At 39.6% G+C, this 22,735-nt stretch overlaps 1 protein-coding gene across 2 annotated transcripts in view; it reads right to left on the bottom strand.

Moving 5' to 3' along the window:
* Positions 1–22,735, bottom strand: part of dagla (diacylglycerol lipase, alpha) — a 41,273-nt gene that overhangs the window by 8,241 nt on the left and 10,297 nt on the right. For both annotated transcript variants that reach the window (XM_005931426.3, XM_005931428.3), the window contains exons 2-18: positions 15,001–15,102; positions 14,652–14,863; positions 14,388–14,489; positions 14,162–14,300; positions 13,932–14,019; positions 13,104–13,238; positions 12,931–13,008; positions 12,146–12,270; positions 11,631–11,781; positions 9,810–9,893; positions 8,369–8,446; positions 8,019–8,099; positions 7,609–7,751; positions 3,629–3,697; positions 3,471–3,543; positions 2,993–3,201; positions 2,484–2,610 (exon numbers count right to left, since the gene is read on the bottom strand). In XM_005931426.3, the coding sequence (XP_005931488.1) occupies positions 2,484–2,610; positions 2,993–3,201; positions 3,471–3,543; positions 3,629–3,697; positions 7,609–7,751; positions 8,019–8,099; positions 8,369–8,446; positions 9,810–9,893; positions 11,631–11,781; positions 12,146–12,270; positions 12,931–13,008; positions 13,104–13,238; positions 13,932–14,019; positions 14,162–14,300; positions 14,388–14,489; positions 14,652–14,863; positions 15,001–15,095 (1,989 nt within the window). In that variant the 5' untranslated portion in view covers positions 15,096–15,102. The remainder of the gene's footprint in view (positions 1–2,483; positions 2,611–2,992; positions 3,202–3,470; positions 3,544–3,628; positions 3,698–7,608; positions 7,752–8,018; positions 8,100–8,368; positions 8,447–9,809; positions 9,894–11,630; positions 11,782–12,145; positions 12,271–12,930; positions 13,009–13,103; positions 13,239–13,931; positions 14,020–14,161; positions 14,301–14,387; positions 14,490–14,651; positions 14,864–15,000; positions 15,103–22,735) is intronic.

Here is a 22,735-nt window from a genome sequence, read left to right as displayed (position 1 = left end):
AGTAATAAGAAAACCAAAATCGTTTTCTAGGGGATTATGTTCTGAATGTGTGCTTTCAAAGAGCAAAAATAAAAAGGGAAACACATCCACAGAGAAGAGCTGCAGCGACTGAAAAACCCAGGCAGGAAGGAAGAAAGAGCAGTTAATGTGGAAGAAATTAGGTTACCATAGAAACTTTGTGACTACAAAGAAAACTTGTTACGTTGAGGACCAGGATTAGAAAGTTTGTGCCAAAGCACTTGACCACAGGCACTGCAGCTGAGAGAGGAACGGAAAAAAGAACAAGGGTTGGTTTGTGGAAAGCTGGATGATGATTAACAAGAAAAGGAGTCCAGGTGAGTTTGGACTCATCGTTTCTGACTCCATGGTTTAAAGCCATCGCATGCTCCTGTACCACTGTATACATCATTAACCAGTGATGTATTAATGGAAATGGTTATTGATAACATTTTACCACATCGCCTTGTGGATGCACATTTCTTTACCCTCTAAAACTTGATGTGCCAGCTATTCAGCTGAGTTTCAATGTCACACTTAATACTTTTGGAGAAACACCTTTTAAAGGCAACCAGTAAATTGCTTGGACTTGTTGGATCCAGCAAGCTGACAGAATAAAAATGCCAGTTGGTGGTTAAAAAGGATTCTTTACATACTGGTCATTATGGTTGCTCTAAAATCAGTTTAAAAAAAAAAAAAAAAATAGCAGCTTTACTATGACTTTTGGCTCTAGCCTTTGTCCTAAGACTGGCCAACATCTGAGTTTTGCACATAATGCAGAAATGTTTCCAACACTGAATGCAACAAGCAAAAGTTGAATTCAGTCTTACGATTAGCATCTCCTTAGAATATGTAGACTAGTAATGTACATAGTAATAGAATTTGTCAGCGTCTAAATGTGATCAAGTTTAGACAACAGATTCAAAAAGATTGTTTGGCACTTTTATCTCGGGAGGAGAGTTTTCTATCTGAGGACTGTTAGACTCGTTAGATCGGATTTCCTCTTGACGGTGGTGAGAGACGCGTGGTTCTGACTGAGGTTGTGGTAAAACGCATGAATCATCTTCAGCTGGAAGAACTCCTGACTGGGTGTTGGAAGGGATAGACACCATGCATGGCTGAGACACAGAGTTAAAGTCTGACAGAGGAGGTGGAAGAACAGACTCAGCATCTGGAACTGAAGAAGAAGAAGTGACAGCGAGTGGTGTAGAGAGGGAGCCAGTGCAAGACAGGTCTTTGTGGTTGGCAGATGAAGAGTTGGAGGGAGGAGGACTAGCGTTTAGTTTTGTTTGGGAGACTATTAAATCAGTGGTACTGGATGTAGGTTGACTGATTCCCAGTTCCTCTGCTTCCAAGTTTTCCTGCTCAGACAGGAAAAATGGTTCCAGTACCTGCAGAAACACCAAATATATCACACCACTATATCCTCTACACGCACACACTTCACAAATACACACATACTTAGCTTTAAACATTCATCTAGAGAGACAAACACAAAGGCAAAACCAAGCTGAAAAACACCATATACAGACGGGAAAAACACCACACAACGTGAAGTCCTCAGCCACAACAAGTGCAATCCCCCAAAATCAGTCCATCACATGCAAACATTCACATTAATACCCTGTTATCAAAACAGATGTTCAACGTCCATGACGAACAGGCTCAAAAAGACCAAAGAAAGACCGTGAAACCAGCCACGAGTGAACAATTCCCATGCTTTGAGACAGGAGCAATGTGGAGAAAAACAAAAAGGTGTGGTGAGTTGTAGGTTAATGACATGCACAAAGTAACAACGGAGTCGCATTAAAATTTTTGAAATGCTTCAAAACGAATTCTTAACTCCATTTAAATTAAAACTTGGTGATCCTAAGACCTTTACCTTTGAAATTGCACATTTTTTTGCATGGTGCAACTACAGGAACTAAATGACAATAACCAACATATGATAATTTCTAGTTCAAGTCCCCAATGTTATTGAAAGCCACAAGATGGGTAGATTTAAAGGATAACTTCAATTTTCAATTAAGTTCTCTCTAGATGTCATCACTCTTCGCAGGGTTTATTAGTAACAATACCTGCAAATGTCTGTAGAAAAACTTATATTTAAATATTTTTATGGGCATGTTTCCAGATAAATTTCATACAGTTAAGCTCTCAATTTACTAAAATGCTTTGAGTGAATTTTTAATTAAGATTGCCCTCGTCTCCAGAATAAAATGATAAACTAAAAGTAAAACATAAAATTGCTACTGGCCTCTATTTTTAATAAAACAACCTGTAATAAGTATTCCACCCTTTATTAAGACCCACATCTCTTTTGTTCATTTTCTTTCATTGTTAGAGCCAATCCCCATGTAAGCATCACCCGTGTAATCCGTTACCCAGTGTTGGAAATCAAGAACAAAATTAAAAAGCCGTTTTTGCACAATTTCAAATACACCCCCTCTCGAAATAATGCATGCACGCAGATTTAAAAAACAGACCTTGTTGAGACCCTCCATCACCATGTGGGGCATGTGCTCATTAAGCATGGCAGGTGATATGATGACCTCATTGAAAGCTTTGTTGTCCCCCCACAATGCTGAATAGGTTGGCTCTTCCTGACCACAGCTAAAAGGGAGAGGGAGAAAGAGAGAGAATCTATCAGTCATAATGAGAAATAGTAAACACACAGGTTGACTTAATATATTTTCCTCACAATACAGAACATGGGGGGCACTGTACAACACCACTAAGTGGAATATTTTTGTATCAAGTCAAAAAACTCATATGTTGGGGTAAAAGATTAAAAAGCAAAAGGACTCCAAGACAAACAAGGCAAGTCAGTTTGTTGTCATAGCACCTTTAAACACCAAGTGCCTTAAAAAGTACTGCAGTATGAAGAAAAATATATAAGGATGAACTTTCTGTTTTACCTTTAGACACGGTAAAACAGAAAAAGAAAACGCATGTTTGTATTTAATTGCAGCAGCTTTCAAACCAGTTTTCTTACCATATCTCTGGAGGATGGTTGTGTACCACGTGGATGATCCTGCCAGGTGGGTAGAGGGGTGTGGAGGCTGACAAGGCAATGCTGAGGTCACTGGGGTGTAGCCACAAGCGACTGCTTGGAGGTGCTGCAGGCTGAGACTGAGGATCATCATCCTCTAGTGGAAGCTCTGATTTTGGGATGCATTTAGTGCCTCCCGCAATGATCCTCCACTGTAAGAATTTTTTATTTTATTTTTTTAAGTATGCATTTCTATATTTGTATGCATTCCTTCATGACAAAACTTTCAGGAATAAAAAATGAGAAATTCTACAGGTTTTATAATGCTGAATTTAATAGATTAAAAAACAGCAACGATCAGCCTTCTCTCATTAGTGCATGCTTTTTGTGAAACAATCATTTGTTTTATGTTCCAGATGATTTCATACAGCAAATGCTCTACAAGTCTGTAATCTTCTATAACATCAAGAAGTTAAGTCACCTTTGGCTTGTTACTCTTTTGTAAAACTTCCAGAAGGTGGCGTCGGAAACCCTCTAGTTGTGACAGGCCAAGCCTATGACAGAGCAGAAGGCTACTGTGGGTAATACTGCAGAAGGGTGAAAGTAACATGAGTATACTGATGTAGTAAAAGAGGATACCTTGGCACCAGGTCTTTTCCCAAAACTACAGATGACACAAACTCTTTGGAGTACTCCATGGCATCCTCACTGGGTGCATAAAAGGACAAAAAAAAAAGAAGTAGTTAAATTACGGAGTACTGGATACACAGAAGGAAAATAATGGCACATAGTCTGCACGCTACATATTTACAGGATGCACTCTGTTTTACCATAATAAAAATGCCCTGGTTGATAGAATACTGCAAATCATGGGGAGAAGATTTTAAGAAAATTAGAGACCATCTCGTGATGGGTTCACACCAGCTGCAACACCAGTGTGTTCTCAGACCTGCGTCGTCTTTCTGCCTTTACAGAATTCTGACGATACACACACTCCCTTGAGAGTGATGTCACCTGCCAAAGTCCTCAAAGCCACCTTTGTGGTGCTTACACTGCAGTTCATGTCCCCAGGAGCACATGACGTCATGAAGATAGAGAGAAAAACAGGAACACTCTGGAGGTTAAAAAGTCTACTGGTGATGCAGCTGGTAAACAAGAACTACACGTCTTCAGAAGAAGCGCCCTTCCTGTTTGCCCATCTCTCCCTTAATATGTAAACCCGTGGATTTAACATGAACTGCACTTCTACAATTGATTTGCATGTGAACAGGTTACCGAAAAGAAGATGATGAAGGAGGCCTACTTTTGGAAATGCACAAAGGGTTTACTATGAATGAGCAGAATCCATGAAAAAACAAAAACAGCAACTCAAAGCTTTGACTATGTGGGCAGTTACTCTTAAATAGTGATGTGATAGCCTATAGCATGTGACTGAACAGCGCAATGTAAAGTTTTAATACAAAACCCCTTTTGAGTTTAAGGTTTAATGACTGGAAAATGGTTGCAAGTCTGATGAATTGAAAGTGCAGCTGTGCCACTGTGGAGTGTGCACTCATTATGTGGCATACACCATATGTGCTGGAAAGCCTATGTTTATGCCACATTGGGGGAATGCAATAGCTAATTAGAGGCATTCATTTAGCATTCAGTGATGTAATTAATACTAAGAAAATTAAGTTTTGATGCAAGAGTATATCATTGCAAGAATAACCAGATCATTCAGCTAAAAAGGATGTTCTCTGTTCTCTGTTAATATAAATCCTGCAAGATCAACTAGAGATACCATCCAGATAAAGTTTACTGTATTATTTGTAGAAACAATACACATTTATCATATTATTAACTTATATAGATGAGGAAAAAAGAGCATTTCCCAGGAGCTTTTTTAAACACAGCTTTTCCAACCATCCTTGTTTTCCTATGCATGCTCACATTACTGTACTTTGCACATGGAAACAAAATTATTTCACAAAAAACAAACATTACAATGGTCAAAATTACTGCAGTCGTTTATTGTAGTTTTCAACAAGTCTCACATTCCCAGCCTATTCTTCTTTGGCGAATCTCTAAAGCTCCTTTGATTGTCTTCTGACATGGACCCTAATTTTCAGGAGGTATTTATTCACCAGGAGCGGCGTATGTTTTGGGTCGTCGTGGTGTTGGAAGATGAAGCGATGACCCAGACCCAGTTTCGCTTCTGCCTGCTTCAGGTCTCCTTTAAAATCTTCACATATCCTTATTTCATTGTGATTTCTTCCACCTCAACGAGATTCCCAGTTTCAGAGGCACGGAAACATCCCCACAGCATAACACTCTCACCACCATGTTTCACGGTGGAAACAGTGGTGTTTGGGTTGCATGGCTCTTGCTTCTTTCTCTAAACTGTGTGATTCTCAGTGAATTTCTTGATGAAACTTCTCATTCTGGTTCTTGATACTTAGAAACACTGATACCGTGAGCTGCCAAACCCCCCCGTCCACCGAGTGGGGTGACGACAATATCCCATGAGGGGCAAAAAGCCCTTGGGAAAATTTGGACACAAACTATAACTTTAAAAAGGGCTTAATCTTTTTTTTTCCCTCATCTGCATACGTGTGGGCAACAAACAGTGCTTTAGTGGGGCTTATACTACTTCTACTCATGCTTTTCTTTAGCCACCCCTCTTCTGTGAAATCTTGTGACAGCAGTTTAAGAACTGCCATGCGTCGTGATGATTTTAACAGAATACTAAAAGGTGCACTGCAGCATTTAATTTCCTCTTGGTACAAGCTTCCTTCCAGTACAATTTGCATAGCAAACAGTTATCCAGCTGCATGGTGGTATGCAGTGTTAACTGTGCACAGTCAAAATAAAAGTCAACTCTGAACCACTGGACCAAAAATAGGCTACATCGTTACAAAAAAAGATGATATGAAAGTACAAACCACAGCTTTGGGGTACTTGTCCACAGTAAAATGCACCACCTTGCACCTACACTTAAAGGAGAATATATTTCTTCTCAGACTGAGGAACGAGACTTCCTGAGGGGATGGGTAAAAAAAAAGAAAATGTTTATAGCAATGTCCATCTCTGTAGATCTGCTACATACGCCGGGTCTATCATCATTTTCAAATAATTCAGTAACTGAAAACTAAAAGGATTACACTAAATTTAGTAGAAATCTGTAGCTGCATCCATCAAAGCTGCGTTTCATCTACCAGAATGTCAATCAGGATACCTGCTTCCTCTGATCTGTTTCAGGAAGATACTCTGACCAATCAGTGGCAACTAAAGTAGGATTTAAAACCACAATTCCTCAAGCCCAGAAAGCAAATCCTCAAACCTGCCTGAAGGCCATTTACTGCACATATTTCCCCAGTAATTTCTCACTGCTTTCCTGTCCTAAAAAGCAACCCCCCAAAATAAATGTCTCTTGGTTTAGCCTCAAAATATTGGTTTATATTTCCTCTTTCATCTAGCTCACCCCTGAACTAGTTTCTTGAGAGTGAAAGAGTTTGGGCTTCTACTTCCAATTCACCTCCTCTCTCTTCACTGTTTGTTTGCCTCTACAATTAAATAAGGTTTTTTTAAAAAAGCAAACCGGGAAAACAAACAAAAAAACAAACTGGACCACTTTGCTCATACTGATATTGTTAAAATCACAAGAAATTTCTCAGCTCTGTTGAGAAATAAAGTGAGTAATAGCATTGGTATGTATTGCGAAAGACGACCCAGAACAACATGAAAAAGACCTACTTGATAAAAATCTTCTTGGATTTATGCCTGAATTTAAAGTAATTCCTTATGACCTGCTTGTTATTGGTTTATAAAAATAGATTGTAAGCATTAAAGAGAAAGTGTTTCTGTCACACATCCTGAGCATCCAATTTTTTAACTCACACATGTGATAGGGGAAAAAAACCCCAAATAAAAAAAACAAAAACAAAGCACAAACCCCTCCCTGCAAAGAGATTTAAGCCAAAGGGAAACGGCACAGAAATAACATAATTTCTTATTTTATATACTTAAAATAATTGACCAACTTGTATCAAAATGTCTGAAACAACTGGAAAAAAAAACAAGGATTTCTGTCAGTAAAAAAAAGAAAGAAACAGAGTCACTGGCTTTGCTGTATGCAGGCCAGTAGCATTTGCACGAGCAGTCAACTCCAATGGCCACTGGAAGCACAGGGAGGGGGGGAAAAAAACCCCCTGATGCGATGGAAAAACTTCATATTAAGTATTAAGTAAAAGTTTTTTTCATTCCTCTGCACAGTGCCAGCACAGATGAGTTTTCAGTCAGAAACTGACCGAATGAGAGACGCAAACTGCTTGGAAGACGAGATCGCAGCAATGGTAGAGGAGATTGATGCCAGCCGACATGTATTCTTGGGTGGAGTATATATAGCTGGCTGAAAATTATATATCCATGGTTTTCTGCCATACTCAAGATCCCTTTTATAAATGAGCCCCCAAGTAAACAAGCAAGCGGGAGTGAAACTAAACATATGACAGACTTGTGAACATTACCAGTGACAAAAAAAACCAAAACAAAACAAAAACACACTTTAAGTAACTTCCTTTGTAATGCATTCACACCGTAGTACTGATACTCTGGGATTGGGATCCAGATTGACTCACCTAAGAAGGCCACCGGGTGGAGAGTAAGAGTAGCAGTGAAGTGTCGGGTACTGAGGTCTCAGCAGGAAGGAGAGAATAGCAGCAGTGCCTGCGCCGAGAGAATGCCCGACTATCACCAGCCCATAATGCATGGTGCCCTTGTTCTGTGTGAGACAGCGAGAGTCATTACATTCACAAGAGCACACTTGTTACCACAGCGAAGACAATCACTTAAAGAAATTGCCTCTGTTGCTGTTTGCCAAATAAATTGTTGTATACACTACAGCCAATATTACGGTAATGTTACGCAGCCAGTGTGGCCTTGACTAAAGTACTACAGTGACGCCAATAAAAATACACTGTACAAATTCTTATAAAAAAGGATCATCATTCAGCCTGCCATACTTCACACAGTATACTGAGTCATGTACCAAGTCTCGTCCAAAAGCTTGAGACAAGATCATTTCCTGCTCCAGTTTCTTCTTAATGTATTCTGCTGAGTAAACCATTCCCTGGGAGGAAAGAGAGAAGGGGGGGATTCAGTGGATGGAAGATGATGAGCGAGAAAGAAATATGCACAGGAAGTCTGTGCCATTGCTCCCTCATTAAAACACCCAAAGTAATTATTCTATTATTAACAACGTAAATGACCTTTGGAGTATAGGATGTACTTTGCTTGTTGAAAGTGCACCATGGAGAACACAGGAAAGTTAAAAGAGAAAATCTCAGGAGACTGTAACGCTGAGATGATGTATCATAGGCGAGTCGTTTAATTTCTGACCTTGTGGCCAAGCCAGGTGCCTTGCTGTTCCTCGACAGGCAAACGTTCAGAGTCCCCCGTCAGATCAGTCAGGGCGTCCTGATCCGCAAAAGGCAAATTCAAATGTGACAACAGCACAAAGCAGAATACCACAAGCGGAGGCGGGGATCATAAAAAAAAAAAGAACACCTTAATAATAAAAGATGCCAAACTATGTACAGGAATAAAAAAAAGTCATTATAGTCCCCTCTGAAAACGTGACTATTTGTTATATAACTGTACGTGGATACACCGAGAGCAGTAAGACTGTAAGCTCACAGGGATTACATGATTAAAGTGTTTGAATCACTTCAACTTTATATTTAAGAAGTCACGATTGCGATAATGTTTCATCACTTCCATTAACAACAAAAACAAAAATGATGAGTTGAACCACAGAACCATTTCTCAAACACGCAGACAGTCCTGATGTGCCACTTCTGCTGTTGCAAAAGCTCAAACTAATCAGTATATAGATAGTCTACAGGATCGGCAAAAACACCAGGTATGAAAATAAAGCAAAGGTGCCTTAAACCTGCGTTGTATTTAGAAGCCACCAAGGGGCAACGCCTACAGTTGCAAAAAAGAAAAAAAGAAATAAAAAAGACTTGCAATTCTTTACAAGTCAATAGGAAACCAGCTTTCCAACTTGACCTCTGGAAACAACTGTCTGCTTATTTTATGGACTCGGTCACTCCTATTTTAAATATGTTTCAGACAGGAGGACTGTACGCGGTACATTAGCCAATGAGCTCATTGTTAGCAAGTGCAGGTGTGGTTTCACAGTCAGACCTGCCTCTCTCCGACTACATCTGGTTTCAAAACATAAAGATGGATTGGGCACCCTTATCTCCAGGCTTCAAAAATGAATGAGTGGCATCACAGTAGCGACATCCATCTTTTATAACAGTGTATGAAAATAATGCTGCAGTAATCATTAGGGATTCTGCATGTTCCTAAATACTGCAAATGCTTCTTTAGTCTTTGTGGCGTTCTTGTAAATGTTCCACTCTGCATGCGTTCTTGTTTGTTACACTGATAAACTGGATGTTTTTGGCTAGCTGGGAGCAAAGCTCAATGGGATGAGTAGTGAGCTGCCTCTTAAAAGCCAATTTGCTTTTATTATAAAACCATGATTAATCTCTCAGCTGATGGTTCAGTTCAGTTTTAACACTGCTCAGGAATTTTCACAAATGCTTATGTAAAAAAAAGCGGATAGGACATTTATCTCTGAAGGTGGACAGTCCTGTTTCTGCTCTATGTGTGAAAAGGTGTAGGAGTTTGAGAACACTAAGCCATGAGAACTTCACCTGCTTTGGAGGTGGTGTTGTTGTGAGGAACTGAAGAGAATGGGGTCGGACAATATTTTGAGAGCCTTAGAGAAAGATTTAAATAATCACAGAAATTTAAGAAAGAAAGTCACCTTTGGAGAAAGAGTTCCTCTGATACTGATGACAACTTTCTTTTTTTCGTGATCCACTGCCACAAAAAATGGAGTCTCGTAAACCTGTATGAAAGATGCAGATTGAAGCAGAGCGCACAGTGAAAACTGGTTAGAACGTGAGAGCATCGTGAGTGGAGGGCTAAGAGTTGTGCATCACTGTTTCACTTGGAGCCCAGCAACCACAGCACAGTCATTGTCATCAAACCTTTCTACTTGGCACAGTGCATGCTCATAAAAGAAATTTATAGATGGAAAGTCAGCGCAGGCTGGCTGCGCTCTGCATTACAAATCATCGACGTGTTATAGCTCAACTGCTAGTTTGAGAGCTGCTGGAATTTAAACAAACATAATTATGATGAAAATTAATTTTCACTGTCATTAGGAAACTAATCAAACAACTACTTTTTCCTAAACTGTTTTGCAAGACATGTGTTTAAAGCAGAGTATTGGGGACCAATGTGTAACTGGAGTGTAATTAATTCCACTAAGAGCCAAAGTGGACCTACTGTAAGAAAATACTGGCAGCAGCCAGTCGCACCCCTCAGCCTCCGAGTGAATTTCAAAATCCTGCTTCTCAGGTTATTGCATTCACAAGATTTTCAGAAAACCTGACCTTTGACCTTGAGGTCGAGGTGCCTAAGATTTGAACTCGTCAGAGATTTTTTGTGGATACACCTATGGTATCAATTTGAAACTCCTATGATGTTTTGTTCTCGAGTTATTGCATGCGCAAACTTGGGTGTCAACATCGCCCGCCCAGCAGGATGACGATAATACCCCACCAGCTGTAAGAAAGCAAAATACTTTATGTTGTGTGTTTGACTTGCAAACTTATTGCAAATCTATTTTTTTTTTAATTATTTGGAATTAGGGCAGCATGGTGGCGCAGTGGTTGGCACTTCACAGTAAGGTCCTAAGTTTTAATCCACTCTGACGCCTTTCTGTGTGGAGTTAGGTACTCTTACTTCCTCCTACAGTCCATGCATGGCATTAGCTTAACTGACTATGCTAAACTGACTGCAGGTGTGGTTGTGGGCAGGAGTGGCCCCGCGACAGATTGGCCTCCCTCCGAGGGTGTACCCTGCCTCTCATCCTATGATAGCTGGGAAAGGCTTTCAGCCCCTGAAACCTTCATTTAGATAAGCATCGAAGAAAATGAATGGATGGACAGATGGACACAGAACTACATTTGTGGCTGTGAAATTTAGGCCATAGAGTCCATCCAGAAGTGTTTATGCACCACCTCAACTGCCTTATTGCATAAAACAGTTTTGCAAAACAAATCTACATCTGAAGCAGAAAAGCCACCAACATGTTACACGACACAGGGTTTAAACAAACCGTCAGCGTTACTTTCCTTGTCAGGAAGGAACACAGTTGTTGCTCTGCTGTCACTACATTAACAGCTAAAATGCATGTTCTCCATCCACATAATGAACTGAAGCAAAGTGTGACAAGTAAATGAAGTAAATTATGATGTAGGGTGGGTGTTGTTGTTTATGCTGTGAGCAGAAACGCTGTACAGAGCACATTAATGGCACACTTCCCCTCTACAGCTGCACGTTAAGATTCTGTGCATGACAGTCTTGAGCAGAATCAGTGATAGGCTTTACATTGTTCATCATCTCCTGAAAACACACTTGAGTTACTGCAGAGGATGTTGACAGATCTCTCAGTTTTTGCAACATATATGTTGAAAAGCGGAAAGCTCCTACTATTTGATTGTCTATATCAGTCCTTTAGGGAATTGTGAGCTCTAAGACTCAGATTGCACCTTTAATTATTTACTTGGTCACTTACAGCATCGTGGCAGGAAGTGTAGACAATGTGGACCTGCTTGAGGTCATTATCCAGGAAGTGCCTGCGTATGGCCAGGACATTACAGCCGCAACAATTGTCCTCTTCCACTGTCACGGACTGAGACAGCCGAGATCCAGACACAGATGTACAGCTGTCCAAAAACAGGAAGATGAGAAGAAAACAGGATGTCAACCAAAGGAAGAACAAATCAATGTTTAAAAAAAAAAAAAAAAAAAAAAAAAAAAAAAGGTGAAAGAGACACGAGAGAAATACAGTACGTTGGTAAGATTACAGGGATATAATTAGTATCCCAATGCAGGCAATCTGGATATGAGTATGTGATTAATTCTACATTGCTTGTGCCAGTGAGTGGGTCTAAGTAGAGTGGTATTGTCTCAGTGGATTACCACTTGGCAAGTGTTGACGCATGTGAAATTTGATCCGCACTGGAAAGGCTCAAGAGACACAGAAACCAAATAGATCAAAACTGTGCGGGTGTATGTTTGAGTGCTTACGGGCAGGAGCTGGCGAGGCGGCACAGCCCACAGGCAGGCTTCCTCATCAGGTACATGGGCCAACCATAAGCAGCCAGGGCAAAGAGCATATAATAGCACACATCCTTGTACATGTTCATCTCAGCCTGAGAGAGGAAAAGGCAGACAGATGGACAAACACAAACACACACACACACACACACACACACACACACACGCACGCACGCACGCATCAGAGCAACTTGAGACATCATTGAGATCTTCAAATATTATTTCAGTTGAGCACATACTGTGTTTGCTGTTGGTGTGGTATGTTTGCGAGCAGACACACTAACAGTGAGACACGTATACAGTTCACGCTGCAGAAAAAAATTCTGTCACACCAAGAGTTCTAATCGTTGAACATGATGCAAAACCACCGTGCCCCCCACCATGTACACTGAAATATAAACAAAGCTGTGATTTATGTAGCCAATATCTAAGGGATGCTGAGACTACATCTTAATTTGTCACAATTTCTTCCATTGTCATTTGCACTGAAACACCTTGAGAAAAATAATGGCATCCTGTGAAACCTTTATTATAATTGCCCTCTCTTTGTGCAACATGTGCAATAACTTTGCATTGACAAAACATCTTTCAAGGGTAAATATGACTCAGGAAAGCTTTAAAGAACAAGAAATGCATGTCACATTTCTGCAATGATTTTTATCAATTCTAACTTTCATAAGAGTCCATGTGGTTTAGAATGGGATTTAAAAACAGAAGTCGACTTTTTGAAAGTGCGTCACACAGAAGAAACTCACCGAGTTCTTGAGGTCCAGGTATCTAGTGTTACGAGTGACAGGCATTCCTGATAAGAAGGCTAAAATGTCATTGTTGGCCTTTGGAAGAAAACCAACAAAGACATTATTAAGATCAGAGTATTTAGAAACATTTTAAACAACATATTTTTGCATATTAAAATAGACGGTAATACCTGGTCCAGGATAGATGATCTCTTAGACCTCTGTCTCTGGCGGAGCAGTACCAGACCAGCAATAATGTCACTAGGCACAATGTCCAGGTCTCTGAAGAACTCTGCAAAAAGGCTGGCCACCTCTGAATACGCATCCTGAAGGAAGAAGCATAGATCAGAGAATGGTGGTAGGAAAATGAACTACAAAAGCCAGCAAAGGATGCATGTTGTGAGCATGTTATCTTAAGTGTTTATTGCTTAGTTCAGACTACACATTATTGCCAGTAATGACCAGAAAGGCGTAGAGACCAAAAATTAATGTCTCTGATGTCATAATCAGGTAAACACAGATTCAGATCACTGGTGAGGTTTTGGATTAATACTAATACCTTATACCAACTGATGAATACCAATATACATGATCATAACCAGGTTTTTATTATCAGCCACATGGCCACCTATCCACTGGAGCTACCTACTCACCAATGAACTGTATCTTTAAATGTGTTCACAATTTTTTTTAATTTTATTTCATGACTTAAGATGTGCCAGGATTGTAATCAGAAATACAAACAAATCTCTTTACTGTACATGAGATTAGCTTTTTGATGGCAGCTTGTTATCTGGAATTAATTTATTTCACATTTTTATTTCACATTAAAAGCTTAATGTCACTGGTAAGCAGCTGAGCAGAGCAGCTGTATGCCACAGTCAAGATTAATCCAGTCAGGGCTTATTCTAATGACCGTCTTACTGAACATTATACACCAGCAGTGGTTTTATTCCTTTACATTTTCAAATTCAAGGAAAAAAATGTTACCGGTAAGTGTGTTTTGTTTTGCGACTCACCGATTGTGTATCTTGGGCTCTTGTGCAGCACATGAAAAACTTTAGTCTCCTGCTCCAGCTGCTGGCTTGGCCTTCCTCTAGCCTGTGTCTAATCAAGGGGGGGGGGAAAAAGTTCTCTCACAATTGAACTAGTGTTCGAAAAAAAAAAAAGGGGGGGTGAAATCTGATAGGTAAAATCTAACAAATATAACAAAGAGATTAGCGTTTTGACCCCAGCAGCCTGTTGATACCTGAGCGTGTAAGTAGTGAGGTTGCGCTGACGCCGACGGGTTGCCTTCAGCTTGACAAAAGTCCGACCCGTGGGATCAAAAGTACACATGAGGGTAATGCAAACGCTGAAAATTACCAGCCAGTTGCATACAACAATTCCTGCAGAGAATATTAAAACATTATTCAAACAAAACCCCTTTTTACTTAAACCTTTCTCATTCTCCTTTATATCCACGTTTCACTCACCCAAAGCCAAGTTTTTGGCAGTGACATCAGAGCACGGTTTATAATACTGGACAAGCCAGGCAATGCCCACGACAGCATATACGAGCTCAACCAACAGAATAGCTGGAGAGAAAAAGAGGGAGAGTGTGTGAGGACACTAATGATCAATTAGTAAATGTAAAAACTATACAAACTAAACAAAAAAGTAACGCACCACTTTCAATCATACATAGCATCAGGATGCAAAAAAAAGCCCCAAAAACTTTACATCTCAGCATGTCTTACCTAGCCGTATGTAAAGGACATACTGTACAGCTTCCCTGGGCTGTGTGTACAAAATGCTGCCCCTCATGCTCAACCACATGATGGCGCTCTCACATATAAGGCAGCTGACCAGGATGCCCAGGTACCCTCGGCCATGGTCCACCAGGGTTTCCGAACAGGACTTGTCTGAGCCATATGGAAGGCCGAACACAACTACAGACAGAACCACCAACCTAAAAGACAGGAGTAAGGAAGCAATCACACAGATGCCTTTCTTCAGACATCTACAAACCAAACACTGAAAAGTTAAGACCCAAAAAATAAATAAATAAATAATAATGTCATTTCTACTGAAGAAACACTGACTCACCATATGCAGTGTAACAAAAACAGGAAGAGGGCGGGCAGCACCAGGTCATCACTGCCAACTGACCAGCGCCGCCGAAACATCACCATTCCAGGCATCACTGCCCTGCAGGAAAACCAAAGGGAGAGAGGAAACATCAGGGAAAGGAACTCTGCTTCATTTTTAATTCACTACGTCTAATTCAGTCAGCATCACCTTGCACGGTGCACAGTATACAGGAAATTTCTGTCTTTATCTTCAAGCATTCAGATCATGCCAAGCTCAGCATCAGCAGCCACACAGGAAAGTTTCTTTGTCCTGAATCCCCGGTTTCTTAAATGCACTGCATGCTAAAAGTGAAGAAGGGCTGTGGAGATAATAACACAACAGACTTTTCACCAAGGGGGAAGAGTGACAGATAATGGAAGGTAGAGACGAGGAGATCGAGTGGGTGAGGGAGGGTGCAGTGTACGTGTAAGACTTGATGTATAAAAAGGAAGAAAACCAGCTGGAACATATGATGTCACCATTCTGGTTGTAGCCCTGTGAAAGAATATCTTTTATGTTATTCGGGGTCCTCCTTTGTTGCACAAGCACTGCAAGATTACTCAAGCTGCTTTGGGCTAAACTGAAATGAACTATAAAAGCAGTGGAGGGAGGCAGCTTTCAGTCAAAGAAAATATGCCATCCATTATGACAAAAACCATTAACTGTAGTACATCTATCAGTGTAGTGAGTGACTTAGTAACTTGTAATAAGTGAAATATAGTTTTAAGTTTTCTTATTGGTCCCGTTCCAGCCCTCCTCTGCCTTTTAGCATTGTTTCAGAACATTTGTTTGAGTTATTAAGAAACTGGCAGCACCTCCCAAGATCACCTTTAAAAAAAAAGCACAGTAACAATAGCTGATAAAGTCTTATTGAATCATGACACCAAAAAATAGCAGAGAAAATTGCATTATATCCTGCTTAAAGGTTAACGTAGGAATGTGCAAAGAGATCGTGTTTGCCAAGAATAACTACTGCAGCAAAAAGTACAGTTGGATCATAAATGAACACAATGGGTTGACAACTTAAATGAATCACAGAAAGCATGCATGTGTACTAATGCAATAAAGTTTGTTCTAGTGGCAACCAGTCAGATTGGACCGAGTACAGGCACAACAAATTGGTGGTGCAACAAAATTCTTCATTTGGCGTTCCTTTGTTAATATTTTCCAAGTTTTTTCACACCTCTGTTTCCTGACTTTTTATGTGTGGTTGTAGCTTTGCACATGACTTCTGCTTCACTCCAGTTAAAGTTAACTGGAGAAAATGCTTACAAATGTTTTTTGCTTGATCATGTAGTGCCACAACCGTCGTACTGTTAGATCTTTAAGGTAAAGTCGACGCATGCATCCACCACTGTCACTTTAACAAGGTGTCGAAAATACAGTTTAAGAACATTAAAAGAAAAGCTCCCTCTCTGCTGAACACTGACTTGGTGCAAATAATCACATTTCACAGTGTTCTCTCAAATACGGCCTTTTTACTGTAAACAACAAAGAAGTATGCACCTAAAAGCTTCTTGACCTAATAATGATGATCGACTCACAGATATTATTTTCTGAAAGGACTTCCTTTTAACAGAGATTATCAAAAGTTGTTGCTGTCTTGCACTAAAATGAATAAGGATTTTAAAAGAAGAAGGGAAAAAAACCCATCAGCACTAATAATCTTAAGTGGTATTATAGAAGGGTAACTCTCAAATTAAATGTCAAAGACTTGAAGACAAGTAGCCTCTTCAGTGATCGGCAAAATAGTTTACTCCCATGCATTTTCCCCCTCTTATCCAATTCAGGACCGCCGGGATGCTGGAGCCTATCCCAGCAGTGATGGCAGGGCCAAAGGCAGGGTACACCCTGGAGAGGTCGCCAATCAGCCACAAGGCTAATAAAGAGAACCGCCATTTAGCCCAACCCCATCCCCGTTTTGGGATGGTGGGAGGAAGTGAGAGCACTCGGAGAGAACCCACTCTTTCATATCAAAATACTACAAGTGTTATAATGACTTCCTACTGTAGTTCAGCGCGTCACAATGAAAATGAGCCATCCAGCTAAGCTCAAGTTGTGAAATAAGCTTGAAATATAAACAATTATTTTGCATACAACATACAGTTTGTTTGTGATTTTTACTTCAAAAAGAATCCACCTAATTACCTGTGAAGGAAGAAATCAAAGAAGAAGAAAAAAAGCCATTCATTGAGCCATTTGTGCAACCACCTACATAGCTCTCAGCAGGGATGTGTAGTATTACACAAAACACTGGCATTTTCTCTGTGCAGATCTGGAGGTCTTTTTTTTGTTAAACAAAACCTTCACTATTCTCTTACTGCACAAGCAGTAACACAAGAAACACTGTTGTCAGAATGGATTCCCATGCCCTCTTCTCCTCTTTTAAGTCGGACGGACCTTTAACTCAGAATAAAATTTAGGCTATTCACAGTCTAATAGTTTAACAATAGAGAGATAAAAGTTCTGCCCTGTGTTCATGTTAAATCTACTTCAAACTAAATTAGTCTTTTACATCAATTTCCAGCTCCATATTCCAATAAGGAAAAGCATAATAGGCCCTCATCTCAGACTTTTCTACACCTTTATTCAGTAATGAGATCTCCCATTTGGTCCGTGGATAAGTACCCTTTGAGCTTAAACACCTGCACTGATTTGCATTGTCTGAATATAGATCAAAGGTTTTCCTTATTGTTTGGAACAAACGTAAAAATACTAGCCCACGCACTCCTACAAGGTTGTAACGTTCCATTATCAGATCATCAACTGGGATTAAATGCAACTGCAAAAACAAACAAACAAACAAAAAAAACAAACAAAAAAACAGAAAAAAAAAACACAAACAAACACAAAACCTACTAATGTAGACAATTTCAGTTTACAAATGATGAGTACTACCAAAAGTGAATGCAAATCTCATGTTCCATAATTTACTTGATCTTTCATAATAATATACCCATAATGATAATGAATCCACATTTTTGCACAGATTTAGCTTTTTGAAGGCATGTAGATCTAAACTTTTGATCTGCTGTAAAACAGCCTGTTTCAGTTTAAGCGTCATTTCACTAAATTGCATGCTCAAAAAAATGTTTTGTCTCACTAATGGAAAAGGGGCTTTATTGGCAGAGTTGGGACCATATCTGAGGAGGCAGATCTTTTACATGGCTGCTGTGTAAAGGTTTTTACTGCTTACATTTCTTCTTGTTGTTCTTGTTGCATGTTGAAGCTTTACTTGGAAACTTGTTAAGCTCCAACCATGCAAAATATGATTTTTTGCCATTTTTCAAGTGGTCTTCAACTTTGCATCAGGACTGTATGTGCAAAAGCGATCGTGATACAGTTTCAAATCCTTGAATAAACCATGAAATTCTCACTGCTGCTGCCTTTTCATGAAAACTGATTGAACCCAGAATCTTGTCTTCTTTGTCTTGTTTAGAAACATCAGGACCAGCTCAACACTAAATAATGTCGAGTTCATTTTTTCCACAGTGTATTATTTGACAATTAATTTCCAGCAAAAACACATACTATTCATTGTGTATATATGTTACACAGCAAGTTCGTGTTTGTGTCGCTTTTTTCCAAAGTGCTCAGCGTGTAATGGCTTTAAGGCTGGGTGATTTGAACAAAAGATCATATAATGATACTTTCATCTCTCATGTGACTGTATGAGTTGTTGTACATATGACTGCAAGGATGTAACCTCTACTATAAGTTCAAGATCCAACTTAGGAAGTGCTGCATCTTATTTTTGCTCCAATTATATTTAGAGATTTTGGTCCAAGGCGACATGACAGCATCCCACAGGTGTTGCACATTTCTCAGCTGTAATCCATGATGTGAATTTCCTGTTTCACCACATCACAACGATTCTCCACTGGACTGAGATCTGGTGACTGTGAACTCACGGTCATGTTCAAGAAACTAGTACCCTCTGGTCATAAATGAACACCAACTGCATTCATTCAGGTTACCTAATAATGCTGCTATCCTGTATATATTGTACATACTATTGTTTGAGTACTTACGATTGTTTTTTTGTACTTTTTATATTTTACATTTATATTTATTATTGAAACTTGCACCAAGGGAGTGGCACTCCAATTTCGTTGTACTCTGTACAATGACAATAAAGGCTATTCTATTCTATTCTATTCTAATGAAGTGACTGGTGAGTATAATTAATATCATCCACAGAATTTAACCAATAGTGGATTGCATGCCACACTGTAAGGCCATCTGACTGCCCACCCCTTCACAACAGTGTTTCCAGCCCCACCAATAACCAGATTGTGGCTGTTTCAATGATATAGCAAGAGCTCAGAAGTTTTTAATTTAAAGTTCATCTTCAAAACCTTATAAATAACACACCAAAAAAACAAAACAAAACAAAACCCCAGTTATTTCTTGTGAAGTTGGCAAAATTATTACAGTGAAATTTATGCCCAGAAACAACTAATTCCTTCAGTGTTTCAGTGACACAAAAATGTTTTCACAGCAACACAGCCTGAGCTGTGCTGGCACAGGATTACAAAGAGGACAATGCATCAAAGCAAAGGGGTCAAACCATGAGCAGTAAAATGTGTGAAGGTTTTGGTTTCAATCAAAGCATTACAGCAGGTGGTTTCACTGATTGGCACACTTAACGTTAGACGACAGACAGCACAGTGAAATCAGCTGCTGTTGTGTTTGGCTGAAAAAGTTTACTCTCAGTCTTTCACAGCAAATGGTGTAATAGCCTGAATGCACAGTTTTGGATAAATGCAGTAAATATTCACAGAAAAGGAGGCAATGCACAAAAAAGAAAAGGCAACACATTATTCTAAAAGTCATAACACAAATGCTGATCCGCAGATTCCAGCTTTTATAGCTATTCAGTCTCCTCAGCTTTGTGTAAGAGAGCGAGGGGAAGCAAGAAAATGTAAATTGACCCAGGAGTCATCTTAGCTCTAGTTGTGAAACTCTATCTGGGTTGGAGCGGCATTAAAGAGGACAGTGGAAGAAGGGAGGGAGAACAAAATTAGGGGACAGAAATAAGGAAACATCTGAACTCCCCCCCAAAAAATCTCATTTAGGCCAAAACAATCAGGCCAGTAAAGAAAAAAAAAAAAGAAATCTAGAAAAATCTTCCACACCAACAGGGACACTTATCAGCTCTCTCCTCCAGGCCTGCTGGTACGATAAGACTAAACTCCCAGCAGAGGCGTCAAAAGTGGAAAAAAAAACCAAAACCATTACAGCATGGTTAGAAATTGAATGGAGTAAGAGAGCGACAGTTGCTTTTGTGTAGTGCAAATCTCCTCTGTGAAGTTTGTTCATGTGAAAGTGTCAGATATATGGAGGTCTTTTTTTGTCTGGTGTTTGGGGGCTTTGTTGTATTTTGTTTCCTCAAATGTCATCGTTTTTTGCAAAAAAAACCCAAAAAACCAAAAAAACCCCAAAAACAAAAACACTCCCTTCATCCGAGCATTTGCTAAATTACATATCCGAACACGACGTACGCAAACTGCCTTAAACCTGATTTATGCTTCAGTGGGAAATCTACATCGCGTAGTTGAACCTCCCAGGAAATGCAACTAAACACTGGGCTGATTCAGCCTGCATTGGCCTCTTCAGTCCTGTTGATTCCTCCTGTACATTTTCAGCTACATTTCACAACATTTCTTAAATTTATCAGTGAGAGAATAACAACCATAGCCTCAGTTAACGAAGGCTAATCATATGATCAATATAAGGATTTACAAATGTCAGCAATTTCCTTCAGGGAGATTGCTTAAACTATCATAACTGATGTGAGAGAATGTATCAAGAAGTGGAAAAAATAGAGGGACAAATATGCTTGCCCCTGAAAAAAATTAAATGACCACAATAAAGAGTGAGGACCCAAGAGGGGAAAACGTTCCAACATTTTATTTGTTTCTATTGGCCAGATCCGGATTTAAAACACCAGGACATGAAGACGTGGTTGTTAATGTGTAATGCACCAGCACAAACATAAATGCCACCAACAGCAGCGGCCACTTACATAGCTTAGTCGTAGGCTCTACAAACGACTGGTATACATTCTGCTATCTTCATTCAGCTACCAAATCAAGACCAACTTGCTGGATGGATGGAGCTGGATCATCTACTACGAAGCAAGTCCAATAAACCCAAGGTATTGTTACCTTATCTGGATTCATTTATCGCGACACTGGCAATCAGGGTAAGTGGTCACACGAAGCTGGTTATCAACTCACTAAGATAACTCAGGATTTCCCCTCCACGCTCACACGAAAGGGGAGGCTTTGCCAGCATCAGACTAATCACAATTATGAATAAGTGCTGGCAGCAGGGTGGCTCCGTTTACAAAGGAAGATTAAACTATATGATGGGAAAAATATGAAGCAGTTAAACATGAGACACAGCTGCTGCAGGCCAAGCAGTGATATGAGTGTGCATGTGAGGGCTGTAGAGTTATTTAGTATTAAAAGGCATGTATGAATGCATGTAAGCTTTACATACATCCAACCATTTGATTCAGCTGTGTTGGAGCAGGGATGCATCTAAAAGCTGCAGGATTGTTCAGGTTGCCTGATTATTACTTTAACTGATGTTTTAGCCTTTACTGGTCCAGAAGTTTAAAGGTTTTGGTTACTTTTATTTTATAGTCTTTAAAACTTGTACATTTGACATATGTACTTATGTATTTTTGCTGAAAGCATACATGAGGGCGCTACTAGCGACCGTAACCACTGTTGACTTTACTGCTCCTATTGTTTTACAGGACTCAAAAAAAAAAAAAAAAAAGACATTTAATCTCAAGAGTCATTATCTAAATAAATACTACAGGTTTATTTTATGTGTCACCAAGAGCATTAGATCACTGAAGCTAAAAAAACGATGACACACACACACACACACACACACACACGCACGCACACACGCACACACACACGCACACGTTCCTAACTTTAATTAACCTTATCAGAATAGATGCATTTAGGGAGAGTGGTGTGTATCTGTCCAATCTAATTCTTGTTAGCACGTCAAAGTCAGAGAGTTCATGCATATCAGAAAGTTTCAAGTGTTTTAGAAATCGTGTACACATTTTTAAAATTTCTTATTCCTTTTCATGCTGATCTTGTTTGATTTAAACTTACGAGTAGGAGCACTGCTGATTACTTTTCACAATAAGTCACACAAGGTGCCTTTAAATCATCCTGAGTGATTACTATCTACATTAACATGAGACTGAGAAAAACAGCAAATCTTCAGGTCTGAGAAGCTGGAACAGTCCATTTCTATGAGTACTGTTGTTTTGTGGCTGAAGTCTCATTAGTAATAATAAGCACAACCACATCCAGGCTGGATTGTGTTGTTCCCATCTTTAATCTATGGTATCGTCATTTTCAAGGCTTCTGTTTGGCAACAAAAGATCGGACACATTTTAAGGACAGTCAGTACTTCAGTTGATTGCACCAGTGTGTTTTCTAAGTCCATTAGGGAATGACTGGAATGTGACAAGCTCAAGACCAGACTTGAACTTCCGTTTGTGGTTATAAGCATTTTAAGAGGTTTTTCAAAACAGTCGAGAGTACGATAGTGTGCTCATCTTAAGCTAAACTGTGCTGATTACTGTTTCAATCAGTTCAGCATATAACTAATCAGTGCTGACCTCCAACTACAAAACTCTGAAAGCCAAATTTCATGAACATCTATGACCATC

This window comes from Haplochromis burtoni, unplaced genomic scaffold (genome assembly GCF_018398535.1).
Source record: "Haplochromis burtoni strain Fernald_Lab_line unplaced genomic scaffold, NCSU_Asbu1 Contig_59, whole genome shotgun sequence".
In the NCBI taxonomy this organism is placed as follows: Eukaryota; Metazoa; Chordata; class Actinopteri; order Cichliformes; family Cichlidae; genus Haplochromis; species Haplochromis burtoni.
The sequence above is the reverse complement of the archived record's forward strand: the minus strand, read 5'-3'. Positions and strand labels throughout refer to the sequence as shown.